This window comes from Neopelma chrysocephalum, unplaced genomic scaffold, assembly GCF_003984885.1.
Source record: "Neopelma chrysocephalum unplaced genomic scaffold, ASM398488v2 Primary Assembly neopelma1_174, whole genome shotgun sequence".
NCBI lineage: Eukaryota > Metazoa > Chordata > Aves > Passeriformes > Pipridae > Neopelma > Neopelma chrysocephalum.
In genome coordinates, this window is record NW_020897836.1 from 802,347 (window position 1) to 819,451 (window position 17,105).

Below are 17,105 nucleotides of genomic sequence, written 5' to 3' on the forward strand. Positions count from 1 at the left end.
TTGTGCTCCAGTCCCTTCCCCAGCCTCGTTGCTCTCCTCTGGACCTGCTCCAGGACCTCAATGTCCTTCCTGAGCTGAGGGCCCAGAGCTGGACACAGCACTCCAGGGGTGGCCTCACCAGTGCTGAGTCCAGAGGCAGAATCACTTCCTTGGACCTGTTGGCCACACTGTTCCTGAGCCAGGCCAGGATCCATTGGCCCTCTTGGCCACCTGGGCACACTCTGGCTCCTGTTCAGCTTCCTATCAATCCAAACTCCAGGTCCCTCATGAAGTGCTTTCTCTGCCTTAATTGAGATCCCGCATCCCGGCCGCTCCGTTTGCTGGATGTGCTGCCAAATGTTTTAATTGCTCCAAGGATTCCAGGAGCTCACAGGTGGTTTGGAAGGACTGAGCTGATCAAGAGTTGTATTTGTGGAAGAACCTTGTGCAAAAACTGGGGCTCCCACAGCAAAATTGTGATGTGGAAAAGAGCTTTAAATACCTTTGTAGCGTTGCAGGCATAGAAGAGCTTTCAGATATTAAACAGGGATTGTGCTGGACTTTGATCAATCACTGGGGTATTTTATTGCTTTTATTAGTTTATCATATTTTTTTTTACATTAAAAACTGAGTATTGGTATAAGAAATACAACTAAGAATCAGTAATTATGTTGTTTCAGTACTTAGTCATTATTTCCTTTGGAAATGCCTCTTATAAAACTTCCTTGCTGCTGGAGCACTTTTTTTCTCCTGTTGTGTTTTTTAGGGAATTGAGCCATGGTTCCAGCTTCCAGCAGAAGTAGATTCCAGCTGTTTAACTGCTGCCTCAGAGACAAAGGTTGGCCTGACTTGTGAGAGGAATGACCTGTCAGAATTCCCTACTCTGGAGGAAGGAATGTTGTCTTTAGGAGAAGCATCCAGAAGACATTTTCCTGGAGATCCAACCCAGGGCTCACTGCTGGGTATGTTCACAGTGGCCTTTTTTTAACTGCTCAACAATTAAGATTTTACTGTTAAATCAATTCCTAACCTGGATGTGATTTCTTTGTGTTTCCAAACTGCTTTTGGTGTAATTTTATTGTCCAAACCCACCTTCCAAACGAGACAGAGGGTTTGTCCCTCCCCTGGAACTTCTCTAACAGATTATTTTTGTCTCAGGTAAAACTGAAAATCTTGTGTCCTCCTTTAGAATTAATGGCAAACCTGAGTAAAGTTTGCCATTTTTCAGGGTCTCTCTGGGTGAGATGATAGTTCTCTGTGTCCTTAAAATCTGTATTCATTCATTAGTCAAAAATCCGTATTTATTTCAAAATGGTAGGAATAGTAATAAAGTAGATATATTTGCATTGATAACATGAAAAACTGTTTGTGTGTTCAGGCTTGTACCCTGGTCTCATATATTTAAACTGCTTTTATATTTCACTGCTCCTTATAGGATTTCTTTATAGTCAAATAATCTCCAAATACCTTTGTAAACCTACTGAAAACCTTTTAAAACTGTATCTGCTAAATGTTCTTTAATTATTCTCTGAAGATAAGAGGAAAGACTGAGGAATTATAGATTAAATGTTGTACTATTACGAGATTTCACCCAAACTGTGCAGTTAAAGAGGCTTTGCTGTGTGGATGTGATGTTATCACAGACAAATGGAAAGGGATAGGGGATAATTACTTATAAAATGTCTAAAAAATTGATGTTTACCCACTTTTCCTGGGATGGGGCTTTGCTGTACTTGCTGGCCTCTGTTCTGCTGCTTAAACATGAGTTTATACCCACCTTCTTCCTCCATTCCTGTTGATTTTATCATCTTAGTTACAATTCCTTACGTTTCTCTTTGGGTCTGGGCAAAACTCATATTGGAATGTACCACATTAATGTGGATATTCACAGAGTCATGGAATGGTTTGGGTGGGAAGGGACCTTAAAGCTCATCCAGTTCCAGCCCCTGCCAAGGGCAGGGACAACTTCTACTATCCCAGGTTGTTCCATCCTGGCCTTGGACACTTCCAGGGATCCAGGGGCAGCCACAACTTCTCTGGGAATTCCATTCCAGTCCCTCACCACCCTCCTGCTTTGTCCTTGCTTCCCTCCTTTGTGGAGGACTGTTTTATTTAATATATTTTATAGCATTTTTCTCTTTATTATTATCGTTTGCAGAACTGGCAACAGTTTAATCCATAAAAACTTCCTGATATTTATCAGGGTTTGTGTTTTCAGTGGAACTGGAACTAAGGAGAAAACACAAAGCTTTTTAATATGACATATTTTTAATATGATATGTTTTTAATATGAAATATTTTAATATGATATATTTAAAATATATTTTGATATTTGTTTTAATACGATATATTTTAATATGAAATAGTATAATATTGCATATTTGTACAATGATATATTTTTAATATTAAATTTTAAACATACATATTTTAATATGATGTATTTTAATATTAACATTTAAAAGATATATTTTAATATTAAAATTTAAAAATGATATATTAATATAAATTTTTCAAAATATGACGTTTTTAATGTGACATGTTTTTAATATTAACTTTTAAAAATATAGATTTTTAATATGATATATTTTTAATATTAAATTTTAAAAATATGATATTTTAATATGATGTTTTAATATAATATACTTTTTAGTATGATTTTTAGTATGATTTTTAGTATGATTTTTAGTATGATTTTTAGTATGATTTTTAACATGATTTTTAACATGATTTTTAACATGATTTTTAACATGATTTTTAACTTTATATTTTAATATGATTTTTAGTATTATTTTTAATTTTATATTTTGATATGATTTTTAATATGATTTTTAATATGATGTATTTTTAATGGTATTTTTTAATAGTATATTTTTTACTGATATATTTTTTAACATGATATGAAGACATCAGAATTCTCTATCCTGCTGCTGCTTTATTCGTCCCTCTTTAGAGATGTCCCCGGAGCTCCAGGCTTTTTGTACATGCATTTACTTCCCAGGTATGGGAGGAAAGGTGAGAAGGAAGGAAGAATTAACCTCCAACATCATTTATTTCTCCTTCTCTTCAAGAATATCTCAAATTTCCCTGCAGGAAAGGAGCCTCCCAATACCATTGTACTCAAATCCCTCCCGTGGAACAGCTTGACGAAGCCACGGAGATTTTGTTTGTGTTTTGCCTTTCCTTTTTTTAACCTCCCCCAAATGGCAGCTTGACAGTGGCATTTGGAATTTTCTGGCAGGCTGGGAAAGAGAGGGAACATTCCCATCTTTGCCTGCTCGCTGAACTCGCCTGTGAGGGAGCTTTTGACCTTCAGGAGAGATCCGTGTTTTGACACGAGCTGCTCCGAGAGGGATGGGCTGACGTCACTGGCTGCTTTCAGCTCGGAGCACCTGCTCCTGTGCCTGCAAAAAACCCGCCTCGTGGCTCGGCAGAAGGAGCCCCTAAATCATCCCCAGCATCCCAAACAGGAGCACAGGGATCTTTCTGCCTCCCCCGAGGGAAACGAGTTGCCGGAAGCAAACGCGCGAAGGTCGCGTGCTGGGAGATGGGGGAAAAGCTGGAGGAGCAGGAATGTGGGGCGTGGCTGGGTTTGGGGGTTATGTAGGAGATAAAATCAGGGTTGTAGCCCCCGTTAAATGGCATTTATTGAGCTCCAGGAGGTGCTTCTGCAGGTCATCTCTGGATTTCCACCGAGAACGGAGCTGCAGGGAATCTCAACTTTCCTCTCTCTTTACTTGGTTTTATGTTCCCTTTTTTCCTCACTCTCCTCTCCTGGCCTTGTCAGTCCTCTGCTGCTTCAAGTCAGTGATGCCCAGCACGGTTCCTCCGAGTGGGAACCTCTGGGGAAGGTGGGAACTGTCAGCCTGAGGCAGGTTTGTGGTGCTCAGTGGAACGGGAATGCTCCTGGGAGAAACCGGGGGAGCGAGTTCCTGAAGGATCTCAGTGTGAGGGGACAACTCTGCAGATTCAATCAGCTGAAATCTCCTACTGAAAAGGAAGAGTTTGATTTTTTCCTTGTCCTGCTTTTCCTGCTAAACCCACTCTGTGAGTCAGGTCACCTTGTTCCCACTGGAATGTGATGGTTGGGTTGGAAATGGTTTGGGTTGAGAGGGACCTTAAAGACCACCCAGTTCCACCCTCTGCCACGGGCAGGGACACCTTTCACTAGCCCAGGTTGCTCCAAGCCCCGTCCAACCCGGCCTTGGACACTTCCAGGGATGGGGCAACCACATTCCATACCGGTCCCTCACCACCCTCACAGGGAGGAATTTCTTCCCAGTATAGTTTTCCTAATATAATTGGAGCAAGACTTATTGGTTCTCTTTTGTGGAATCCATGGATGGTTCAATCTTTTGGGTGTTTTCTCCTCCTGGGATGTTTACAGATATGTAATTATGGTCATCAGAACCTGCACATGTTATTTAGTGGTGGAATCACAGAATCATGGAATGATTTGGGTTGAGAGGGACCTTAAAGCTCGTCCAGTTCCATCCCCTGCCAAGGGCAGGGACAACTTCTACTATCCCAGGTTGCTCCAACCTGGCCTTGGACACTTCCAGGGATCCAGGGGCAGCCACAGCTTCTCTGGGCAACCTGTGCCAGGGCCTCCCTGCCCTCACAGGGAGGAATTCCTTCCCAGTATAGTTTTCCTAATATAACTGGAGCAAGACTTATTGGTTCTCCTCTGTGGAATCCAGGAATGGTCCACCTGAGCTGCCTGGCACGTTCTGTAGGTCCCCATGTTGGTTGGATCCCACGGGTTGTATCCCGTTGATGCCCTCAGGAGGGTCTGATTTGTCCCCAGGTTTGCAGGGCTTTGGTGTTTGATGTTGGATCCTTGTTTGATGGGACCTGAAATGCTCTGAATGCCCAAATCCCTTCGTGCCCACCTCCATCCAAATGGAATCAAGGCCCCCTCAATCTTCTTGATTGCACTCAACTGATTTAATTACAAGAGGTTCTGGTGATGGGAAACATGTTTCTTCAGTCTTTTGGGTGTTTCATCCTCCTGGGATGAAAGATGTAGAATTATGGTCATCAGAACCTGCACATATTATTTAGTGGTGAAATCACAGAATCATGGAATGGTTTGGGTTCGGAGGGACCTTAAAGCTCATCCAGTTCCACCCCCTGCCATGGGCAGGGACACCTTCCACTCTCCCAGGTTGCTCCAAGCCCCATCCAACCCCGCCTTGGACACTTCCAGGGATTCCCTGCCCTGTCTGGATGCTCTGTGCACTATTACTTGGCAAACATCTGCCTCATCCATGGGCCTTCTCTGGAAGAATTTAGGGATTTCTGGAGTTTCAGAAGGCTCTGGAAGGGACTCGATGCAGTGACAATTCCCTGTTTCCAGCTCTGCTTGGAGAACCTTAAATCACTTTTTCATCTGTTTGACTTTCTTAATACAAATGTTAAGTGGTATTTCTATTTTTTTGGATACAATATATTGATTTATCAGCCAAATATTGTGAGTTATGTTCTGTATATATATATATATGTGTGTATGTGGACATTTATCAATATATGTGTAGGTATATTATAAAAAATAGTTTGTCAAAATCTATTTTTGGCAGCTTTTTTTCTGTTATTTCTTGATCCTTCCCTCAGTCCTTTTTGTCTCTTCATTCCCAAAGCGTGTGTGGAAAAGCCTTTTCTTTAATCACTCCTGATTTTCACTTTAGCTGGGAAATACATTTTTAAAGTGAAGAAATTGAGCTGAAAATCAGTCAAACTTATTTTTTTTCCTTCTATTGTTTGAATCAAAATAAGATGCCAGTTGTGCAAACATGAAATGGGAGTTACAGGAGGAATTTGAGAACTCCAAATAATATTATTTTGCTTTATTATTTTAAATATAAAACAAGAGTTGGGAGGGGGGAAATCCATCTAACAGAGCTAAAATAATTTAGATTCCAACTCGCTTAAAGTTTCTTCAAATCTATATTTTTGCATCTTTAATGCAATTCTGGGGCCAAATTAATCTCAGTATTTTCCAGTATAACGGCAAAAAATGTACATTAAATGGAATAAATGTATTGGAAATATTGTCTGCTCCTGGTAAATAGTTGGGAATGAGGAATTGGATGTCCAAGCTGTGGCAGGATCAGCCCCTGAACACAAAATCTGTTTGCTTTTGGTGTATTTTAAATAAAAGTGAAGCAGATCCCACTGAACCAGCTCAGTCTCCTGGTCCATGATTTCAAACCACGACTGGAATTGTGATTCAAATCCCGTCATTCCCCAAATCCCACCAATCCCCAGCAGGTGGGTACATTAAATCCCAGTTTTTGTGTGCCCTTTAATGCCAGAAATGAGCCATCCCTGACCTTGTTCCTTCATTCCTTGGCTCCCTCTGTGCTGATCCTGCCGTTTTCCCCTCTCCTTGATTTTTTTTTTGTCCCACATTCCATGTGTGCCATAATTAATTTTGTGATCCAGATTTGCTTACTTTGAAACCCTTTGGAATTCCTCTTCTTGTCACATAACTCAGGAGTAGCTGTTTATACCTATTTTTAAGCTACATCCCTTTTTCCTTTCCTTGCCCCTTTTCCTTCCTTCCCCCCTTTTCCTTCCTTTTCCCTTCTTTCTCCCCTTTTCCCTTCCTTCTCCCCTTTTCGTTTCCTTCCCCCCTTTTCCTTTCTTTCCCCCTTTTTCCTTACTTCCCCCCTTTTCCTTTCCTTTCACCCATTTTCCTTCCTTCCCCCCTTTTTTCCTTCCTTCCCCCCTTTTTTCCTTCCTTCCCCATTTTTCCTTTCCTTCCCTCCTTTTTCCTTTCCTTTCCCCTTTTTCCCTTCCTTCCCCCTTTTTCCCTTCCTTCCCCCTTTTCCCTTCCTTCCCCCTTTTCCCTTCCTTCCCCCTTTTTCCCTTCCTTCCCCCTTTTTCCCTTCCTTCCCCCTTTTTCCCTTCCTTCCCCCTTTTTCCTTTCCTTCCCCCTTTTCCCTTCTTTCCCTCTTTTTCCTTCCTTCCCCTCCTTTTCCTTTCTTTTCCCCCTTTTTCCTTTCCCTCCCCCTTTTTCCTTTCCCCCTTTTTTCCCTCCCCCTTTTTTCCATTCCTTCCCCTTCCTCGTTCCAAAAAAAGCATTTTAATCCACATTTAAGTAAAATGAATAACTTAATTTTAAAATTTATTTAAACTTTAAACTAAAAATAAAGTTTTATTATTAAAGTTGTTTTGTTCCTTGAAGTTTTATTGTTCCTTGAAATTTTATTGTTCCTTGAAATTTTATTGTTCCTTGAAGTTTTATTTTTCCTTTATCTTGAATCCCGAAAGAAATTCCTTTATCTCAAATCCCTAAAAAAATAATCCTGTGTAGCCTTTGCTGTAATCAAAATTTATGGAAAAATGGAGACTGGGAAAGGGATCAGTGGGGTCTCCTGGTTTTTAAGGAAGGAGAAGGTGATGTGGACATTCTGCATGGAAATCAGGATGGGAGGGGCTGACCAGGGAGTGGGAAAGGATGGGAATGTGCACAAGAGGAAGTTTATGGATAAAAAAAGAAGTTTAAGGATAAGTTGGACATGTCAGTGCCATGGAATGTTTGGAGATGGATGAGAAGAAACCTGATTTTGCTCCATGACAAGAAAACTGAATTTCCTCCATGAGAGAACCTGCTCCAGCAGAGGGTTCAAGGGATGGCATTCCATCATTTTCCCTGCACCTGGAATGGGGTTTGGATGGGAAGGCAAAGCTCTTATTGCTCTTTTATCCTTATTCTTTTCCCAGAAATCCAGGAAAGTCGATTCTCTCCTTGTCTCCCACTCCTGATGTGCTCAACAGGAGGCCCAAAGATCCTGGATGAGTCGCTCTTCCAGCCCTCGGGAATGGATTTTATTCCCTTGAGGTGGGAGAAAGTGCCATTTATTTCTTTATTTCACTAATAACATCCTGGCAGTAAAAAAATACTTGAATCCTAAATAGGTTGAAAAATAGTGACATACTAAGTAAAAACTAATATTATTATAATATTTCTTTTTATTACATATTTTTATTTATTTTATTTCATTTTTATTATTTTGTGACTGTATAATTTAGCATATATTTACATGTACTTTATATACATTATATATATTTGTTATTATAATATTTACATGTAATAATATTTATTACCTATAAATATTATATTTTTATTTTAAAAATATGTTTATATAGATATATTATAATGTTAACACAGTATTTTACAATCAGTTATAAAATTATCAATTATTGAATAAAATACAAATCTTTTCTAATTATACAATTAATACAATTTTTTATAAATAAAAATTAATATAAATATTAATTTTATAAACATTAAAAAAATTTATTATTATTTTATAGGGCTTTTTTGGTATTTCTTTTTTTCCCATTTCTTCAGGTTTTGGGCCATTTAGGGGATTTTTTTTGTGTATGTTTTGCTAAACCCCAGGTATTTTATTCAATAATTGATAATTTTATAATTAATTGTAAAATATTGTGTTAACATTATTATAATATCTATGTGTAATAATATTTATTACCTATAAATATTATATTTTTATTTTGAAATATATTTTTATATATTATAAATAATGTTAACACAACATTTTACAATCAGTTATAAAATTATCAATTATTGAATAAAATAGGAGTATTTTCTAATTAATTATACCACCAATATAATGTTTTATAAATAAATATTATATATTTTATAAATATGCATTTTATAAATATTTAAAAAATTTATTATTATTTTATAGGACATTTTTGGTATTTCTGTTTTTCCCCATTTCTTCAGTTTTTGGGCCATTTAGGGGATTTTTTTTGTGTATTTTGCTAAACCCCAGGTATTTGTTTAAGGGAAGTTCTGCTTTTCCCTGCGATATTAAAGCAGAAAATCAGGATATTGAGATAAAAAGGATAATGAGAAATTCGCTTCCTTTTCTTGCCTCTTCCAGAGGAATTCCTGATGTTTCTGGAGTGTCCCAAGAGCTTTTGGAGCCTTCCCACATCCATGAATCTCCATCCCTGAGGGACACAGCCCCTCCCTTGGATGCTCCCAGTGGCTGCTCCTTATCCCAACCTCCCCTTCCATCCGGATGCACCGATCCCGGAGATGCCAATTTGTCTTCCCAAAACTCCTCGTCCAGACAACTTGGGAACCAGGAGGCCAATAAATCCTGGAAAACTGACGAGGAGGTGTCAAGTCCCCAAACAAGTGAAGATCCCACAAACTCTGCTCCGAAGGTGGTGCTGGAAAAGAGGCCGGACCAAGCGGGAGCTTCTCTCCCGCAGGAGCCCCGGAGCACGTCCGGGAATGATGGACATTCCTCCAGGGACAACGATGCTCCAACTGCTGGTGTTGAGCTTCCAGGGAAAGAGAAGGAATTCCTGAGGCAGGATGAGTTCTCGTCTTCAGGAAATTCCTCCTACAAAACAGCTCAGACGGAAAAAAGCGAGAGGGAGATGCAAATGGAAAAGGTGAAAACGGTCGGGAGCGAGGGAGGAGTCCTGGAAAAGCTGGAAAAGAAGGTCCCTGAGCTTGATTTGTCGAATAATTCATCTGGTGGCTCGAGGAACGACCACTTTAAAAATCCAGGTGCTCCCGATGTTCTTTCTGCCAAGACTTCTGAGCCAGGCAAAGGAATGTTGAAGGGACACGGAGTGGATTTAAACGGCTCTGGAAGCTTGAAGTTTGTTCCTGAGGAGCTCCAGGGAGCTTTCCTGGATCAACAGCGCAAAGAACCCCCTCCTGCAGTGGGATTTGGGAAAGAGGAGTTGATCCCTGCTGTGATGAACACCAGGGATTGTGCACTTGGACAACCAGTTGTTGACATGGAGACGCCTCCGTGCAGTGAGGAATCTCCGGCGGGAGCCGATCCTGGAGGGAGCAGGAATGAATTAACGGCTTCGGATTTTTCCATAGAAAGGGGCCATAAAGTCACAGACATTTCCCCTTCCTTCAATCTTGGAGGTGATGCCTCATTCTCCCTACGCCTTGCTCATCCCATCTTTCAGTCCACTCCAGGGATGCTCCTGAAGAAGAATGGGAAGGCAGAAGAACTTGGTGTCCCGGTGATCCAGTCGGATCTCCAGGCCTCTCCATCATGTTCTGATATTCCTTCAGGGAACTCACCTGTGTCCACTGGGAAGCAACATTCACCCCAACGTGCTCTGAAGGAAAACAAGGAACATTTGGAGCCCTTCAAATGGAAATATCCCCACACTGGAAGAATCCAGTCCCTCCCATCCCTTAGCTTCATGGAGAAGGTTGGATCTTGGAACATGAGCCAGCCAGAGGAGGTTCCTCATGCCGGCGCTCCCGGTGGATTTCCTCCCGGAAGAAAAGCCTCCAGTGCTGTTGCCATTTCCTCCAGCCACGTTTTGTCCATCCAGAAAAGCAGCAGAGATCCCGAGGATTTTGCTGCTGCTCCCCCTAGGGAGACAGGTTCTCTGGGAAGTTTGCATTTCCCAAGTAAAAACTTCCTGCTCGTCCCCCCTCTTACGAGATCCCAGTCGGACAACGCCGTGAATGTTTCCAGCAGGAAACGTTCCTTGGCTGGAGTTATTCCACCAGCAAATTCCACAGAGGCACTGCAGCTTCCAGAAATAAAAAACCATGTTTTAGGAGTGTTGGACAATAATTTAGGGGGCTCCACGATCCAGAAGATTGTGTCTGGATCCAGTGGTGAAGACACGGAAAATAACAACACGGGACAAAGCTCAGATCCCGATGTTTTGGTTTCCAGTTTTGCTCAGCTCCTTAAAAAGGATGGAAGCTCTCCAGCTGGTGATGAGAAGAATTGGGATGCTCCTGAAAATCAGTCTCTCAACCTGAATATTCCCACTGGTCCCATCATCCTGGACCACTCGGGGGCGATTTCCCCGGATAGTTTGAACGTTCCCGTTAGTTCCGGGGGGAGCAGCCAGGGGGGTTTGGGATCCACTCGGAGCTCCGGGGGGGCCTCCAGGCACTTCCCCAGTGCAGGAGGTGACAACTTCCTCCCTGGTGGAAGGGAAACTCCAACTCCTTTAGAAACTCCACAGAAACAAGAGTTGGATATTGAAGAAAGGATCCCAGTAAGTGTGTTTTTAATTTAATCTCTGGTGTCAGAGTTATCCGTTTATTTTTTCAGAGTTATCCATTTTTTTTTAGAGTTGTCTCTTTTTCCAGCACCTTCCAGTGCCTAAAGGGGCTCCAGGAGAGCTGGAGAGGGGCTTGGAACAAGGGATGGAGGGACAGGACAAGAGGGAATGGGCTCATAGTGGAAAAGGGGAGATTTAGGTGGGATATTGGGAAGGAATTCCTGGCTGTGAGGGAGGTGAGGCCCTGGCCCAGGTTGGGCAGAGAATCTGTGGGTGCCCCTGGATCCCTGGAAGTATTCAAGGCCAGGTTGGAAAAACCTGGTCTAGTGGAAGGTGTCCCTGCCCATGGCAGGGGGTTGGAATGAGATGATCTTTAAGTTCCCTTCCAAGCCAAACCATTCCATGTTTCCATGATGGTGATAAAAAAGTGGATTCTTGTGAATAATTTGGTTGTAGCTCTTCCAGCAGATCCCTGATGTGCCATTCCTGATCTTCCAGCTCCTTTCAGAAGCTCAGGTTATAATTATCCAAAAAGGGAGGCTGAGACTTGAGTGCTGAGTAAGGAAAGGCAGGAGAACTGAACTCCACACCCCCACAGCTCTGCAGGAATAGCAAACCCACCACAGAAATCCTTGGGAATGAAATCTCTTTTTATTTCCTATAAATACCCATTTTTGCTTGTTCACTTTGTTCCACTTTCTAAGGCCCTAAACTCTTAATTCTTTCCATATTGCTCATAAAAGACATTCAGAGCCACTTCATGCCTTCCCTCCTTTCTGCCTTCCTTTTCTAATCCAGATTTTTTTCCCTGTTTTGGGAAGGTGGGAGAGGGTGGAGAAGCAGCCCTGTTAACTCTGCTAATGGCTCTTGAGTGGTGGAGAAGATGAGATGCAGATTTATGCTAATGATAAACGTGTCATTATCCCCCGAGGGAGAGGCTGCTCCTCTCACAGGATGACTCCCATAATAATCAGCTCTTTGGGGCTGGGTTTTAAAGCTTTTTTTTTCTGCTGTTTTATTTGCAAAGAGGTGTTGAAACAAATATAAATATTGTAGGGATGGTGTTTGAAACCAAATTCAGAAGATACAAAGGTGATTTGTGTTTATGATTATGATTAGGCCTAGTTTGGAGCCCTTTTTCTGAGGAATTCTGCTCCCATAAATCACAAGGTAAAGGAGATTAAGTCACTTCTGTGGCTGTTAATATGTAGGTTTAGAATAAAATCAGAGGAAATAGAGTTGGCCACCATCCATGAAGTCATTAATTTCATTTTCTTGGCGTGTTTAGGACATAGTAGGGATGAGTTGAAATTAAATTAAATTAAATCCAAGAAAATTTTGGGTTCTTTTTTGATGCAGATGATATCTGTGTGTAAACTTAGAAAAATTGCTTCCTCAGCAGGTCCTAAACGACCTTTGGTAAGTTCTTAACCTCCATGAGACTGCTTCAAAATCCATTAATTCTGGGAATGCTGCTGTGTGTGTCTGACTTGACAATCTCCTGGTGTTTTCCTGGGAAAGTTGGGCTCATCCTCATAACATTTTTCTCTGCTACGTCACAGTTTTAGGGTTTGATTTTCCTTTGGCTTCTCTAAACTAATCAAATTAATTTTAATGAAATTATTCTTGGACAGCAGAAGGTGATTCTGCCCCTTGGCCAGGACGAGTTGATCAGAGGGATGGAGCAGCTCCTGTGAGGAAAGGGTGGGAAAGTTGGGATTGTGCAGCCTGGAGAAGAGAAGGATTTGGGATGACCTCATTGAGGCCTTCCAGGATCTGCAGGAGCCAACAGGAAACATGGAGAGGGACGTTGGACAAGGGGTGAAGGGACAGGAAAAGGGGGAATGGCTCCATAGAGGAAAAGAGGAGAATTTAGGTGGGATATTGGGAAGGAATTCCTGGCTGGGAGGGTGGGGAGGCCCTGGCCCAGATTGCCCAGAGAAACTGTGGCTGCCCCTGGATCCCTGGAAGTGCTCAAGGCCAGGTTGGATGGGGCTTGGAGCAACCTGGGCTAGTGGAAGGTGTCCCTGCCCATGGCAGGTGTTGGAACTGGATGATCTTTAAGGTCCCTCCCAACCCAAACCATTCCCTGATTCTCTGATTCCTCACAAAAGCTGCTTCATGGTGGTTTTTAACCAGCTCTGACAAAACTGTTCCCAGCTATTTGCCTCGAACAAACTTACCCTCTAAAAAGAGGAGCTTCCCTGCCTCGAATTTCCAAGTCTAATCAAGTTTTCTGTGCTGTTTGGGGAGGAAAAAAGGATTTTAACCCAAACCTTTGTGTTCTCCTTCCAGCTGGGAAATGTCATTTTAAACAGGTGAGGGTGAAGTTCCTGAACCTCCTCTGAGTTATCCAACTCCTGCAGCATCCAGAGCACTGGAATAAAAAATCCTACAACTCCTGAATCCGTTACCATTCTCCAAGTGTTTCTTATTCCTTCTTTTGCCAGATATATCTCCGTAACCTTGGCATTGACCAGTCCCCTGGGACTATTTTGGCTCCTTTTCTACCCCGAGGACCCATCAGGGAAGTTGAGTTTTCCCCGTCAGAGCTCAGGACACTGAAGGGCTCCCTGGACACCCTGGCCAGGATCCCTCCAAAGGCACAAGGTATGGGAAGGGGGCACCTTGGAGAACACGGGAATTCACTCACCTGGCAAGTTGCTCTTGGCCTGGTGGTGTCAAAGTGTGTTTTTTCTCTTCCATTCCTGTGAGTTGATCTTCTCCCATGTCAAATATGAGAGATTTGGCATCGGAAAAGTACTAAAACCTTGGAAAACTTGCCTCCTCCCTGAGGAATTATGACCATGTGCCAGGGCAGTGACACTGGATCTTCTTTTCCCCTTTATTTTCCGTTTTCCCCTTATTTCTCTTCCCCCTTTATTTCCCTTTTCCCCTTTATTTAATTTCCCTTCTCTCCCTTTATTTCCCCTCTCCCCCTTTATTTTCCTTCTCCCCCTTTATTTCCCTTTTCTCCTTCATTTTTAGATCCCTCCAGGGATGGGGACTCCCCCCATGCCCTGGGCAGCTGTGCTAGGGCTGGACAACCCTTTCCATGAAGAACTTTTCCCTATTATCCAATCTAAACCTTCCCTGGTGCAACTTGAGGCCATTTCCTCTCCTCCTGTCCCTTATTCCCTGGAAGCAGAGCCCAATTCTCGCCGACTCCAACCTCTTTTCCCTATTTAACTGGGCTCTGGATAACTTAATGTACTTGAAACTATTAGGGCCGTCCTAACCAGCAGTGGGAAACAAACTTATCCATACTGTGTGCTTTGCCATTTTCCAGGAGGATATTTTGGGAGTACTTCCCCCCCAGCCCTCCTGTTTTATTCAGGGGTGGTTTTGTAACCCAGGTGTTCATTTGGACATTCAAGCACCACTGTGTCATTTATCTAAGAACATTAATTTCAAATCTAGTCTAAGCATTTATTTAAAAACAAGTGATTTAAGTCAAGTTCTGTAGTTTCTTTGATATTCATCCAAAACAAGTCTAAGAGGTTTCTTTCAGTAGAACAATGGAAGTCTGAGCTCAAATCTCATTCTAAAAGTGAGGGAAAATTCCAGTATTTGAATTCTTCTCTCTCTCTTTACAAACCCTTCAGTACAAGAAAAATTAGTCTTTGCTGATGCAGTAAATTAATTAATGAATGTCCTGTGCCTTTGTAGGTAAATTGTTGCCAGCATTTGAGGTGGTACCAACGGGTTCTGACTCCGACACTTCCGCTCTCAGCGTTTCCATTCCCATGGAGTCGGAGGTTGACTCTGATGTTCTGTCACCCCGGGAGCTCTCTCCCAACTTCCCAAGATTTTTTGGAGACAACCCAGCGAGCCAGTGCAGTGTGTCATCCATCTGCCACCAGCTGGAGGTGGATGCTCCCATTTCCACACAAGATCCAGAGTTTCCTGCTGTCTCCAAACTTGTTGGAGCAAAGCAGGGTCCACCCGACTGCTCTTCTGACACGGAGAGTCCCCTCCTTGTTCCGAACAGTGCTCAGGATCTTGCTAAAAATGAGTCCAAAATTTTGGACAGCAGCCTGCAGAGATGGGCTGCTGGGGTTTTGGCTGGAGTTAAAGATGGAGTAGAAGCTGACAGAGGATCCCAGAGCTCCAGTGTGGGAAGTGAGAGAAATAAGGAGCAAGGAAGTGATTCTTTGCTGGGGTTGGGTGTGTTGAAGGACATCCAGAAGCTCCTGGCTCAGGCAGAGGATTTGAGTACCAGGTGGTGTCATCCTGCCTTTTCCATGGCCTCTTGTAGAGAAACTGGGGAGTCTTCCCTGGTGCTGCTGAGACAGGAGGATGATCCCAAAGATCCCAGGTCGGCAAAGGACAGAACCCCTCAGTTCCAGAAGAGACTGTCGTGGGATGAGGCTGCGACCCGGCAAAGTGTGCCAGAAGAAGGGTTGGGAATAAACCCTTGGAATTCTGACACCTGTAACTTAAGATGGGAGAACCCTCTGGACGTCAACTTGCGCCGCAGCGGAGGGATGAAGGAAATATCCCAGGAGTTCAGGGCGGGAAAATCGGCGGGAAGGTCGGAGCCAGAGGGTTGTAGCAGCGTCGCCACGGACAGGAACCAGCGTGCCCTGGTGGGCCTGGCACAGAGCAGTGCCAGCAGCGAGGGCAGCACCGGGGCAGCCTCAGAGCTGGGCAATCCTCCTTCCTCAGAGCCCCCTGGAAGCGTCACTGATATCCCAGGAGCCTTCCAGAGCTCGTCCCAGTCTGGTGGAGCTGGGAGCAAAGCCGGCGGCGCCCGGGGGAGCGACGAGAGCAGCAGCGGAGATTCCCTGGCTGCCCGAGTCAGGAACCTCCTGGGGAATCCTACTCCCTCATCAGAGCATCCAGGGAGTGGCACCTATGGCACAGGAGGATTCCAGAGCATCCTGAGTGGAGCTGGTGGTGCCAGGATGAAGGGAGCAGGGCTGGGAGGGAGCGGCAGCAGCAGCAGCGGGGATTCCCTGGCTGCCCGTGTCCGGAACCTCCTGAGGAGTGGATCCCCTGGGATAGAGGCAACCCGGATCCTCAGGAATGCAGAGGAGCAGGAGAGGAAAATCCGAGGTAAGAAAACGTCTCTGTTGTGTTTTATTTATTGTATTTTATTATTAAAATGACAAATCTTTATTTAGGTTGATGTTTAAGGGATTGCTTTGATGTGGATGTGAGGGGATCTGTGTCTGTTCCCCTGACTTTAAAGGTGATTATAATAATAAGCTTTAATAGGACAGGGCTTAAATGATGGATATTTTTTAGTACTCCTATGTAAAATGGGATAGAACTGGGCTTTTCCACTTGGAAAACCTTTTGCCTGACATTGATATTTTATCCACATAGTTATTAGGTCAAGAATTCAGGATGGGATTTATGAGTTTTGATTTGTGGCTGAGACTACAGAAGGAAGGTCCTGGATCCATCTCTCCAAAGAAATGTTCCAAAATCCCATTGTATTCCTGCTCATTTACATTGTAGTTATAAATACATTTACATTGTATTCCTGGTCACTCTGGAATTCCACAGTGGGGCTTTGTTGTGGTAACTAGAAATGCACAACTTTGATTTTAAGTTATCAAACTGTTTTCATTCCACAAAATGAGAAAGGAAAACTCTTCCTGGTTTGTTTTTTGTTTTGGTTTTTTTTTTTTGACAGCCTGGGTGAAACAGAGACTGGCCAGCAGATCCCAGGAATCTGTGCCAGACTGGGATGAGGAAACCCAGCAAAGAATCGAGGAAATCAAGGCAGAGCTGCTCTTGAGGGCCAAGAAATCTGTGCAGGCCAAGGTACAAACCAGCTTGGGGAGGGGAGGAAATACTTTTCCACGTGTTCCTGTGGGTTTTTTTTAATTGTTTTCCCCAAGTAGGAGTTGGAATCTTGAGGGAGGAGCTGTCTGGGATGTGAGGAGGGGACACAGAGCTGAGGATGTTCCAAGGGAAGGTCTCAAGGACACAGAGAAAATGGGAAAATTCTGGGAAAATTCACATTTTCTCAAACTCACATTTCTTAAAAAATTCACCTTTCTTAGAAAATCCACCTTTCTTAGAAAATCCACCTTTCCTCAAATCCACCTTTCCTCAAATCCACCTTTCCT

General features: G+C 43.1%; 1 protein-coding gene across 1 annotated transcript in view; it reads left to right on the top strand.

Moving 5' to 3' along the window:
- ALMS1 (ALMS1, centrosome and basal body associated protein) overlaps positions 1–17,105 on the top strand; it is a 63,929-nt gene that overhangs the window by 13,822 nt on the left and 33,002 nt on the right. The window contains exons 2-7 of the mRNA XM_027701906.1: positions 746–941; positions 7,705–7,822; positions 8,895–11,016; positions 13,473–13,632; positions 14,692–16,080; positions 16,667–16,797. Of these exons, the coding sequence (XP_027557707.1) occupies positions 746–941; positions 7,705–7,822; positions 8,895–11,016; positions 13,473–13,632; positions 14,692–16,080; positions 16,667–16,797 (4,116 nt within the window). The remainder of the gene's footprint in view (positions 1–745; positions 942–7,704; positions 7,823–8,894; positions 11,017–13,472; positions 13,633–14,691; positions 16,081–16,666; positions 16,798–17,105) is intronic.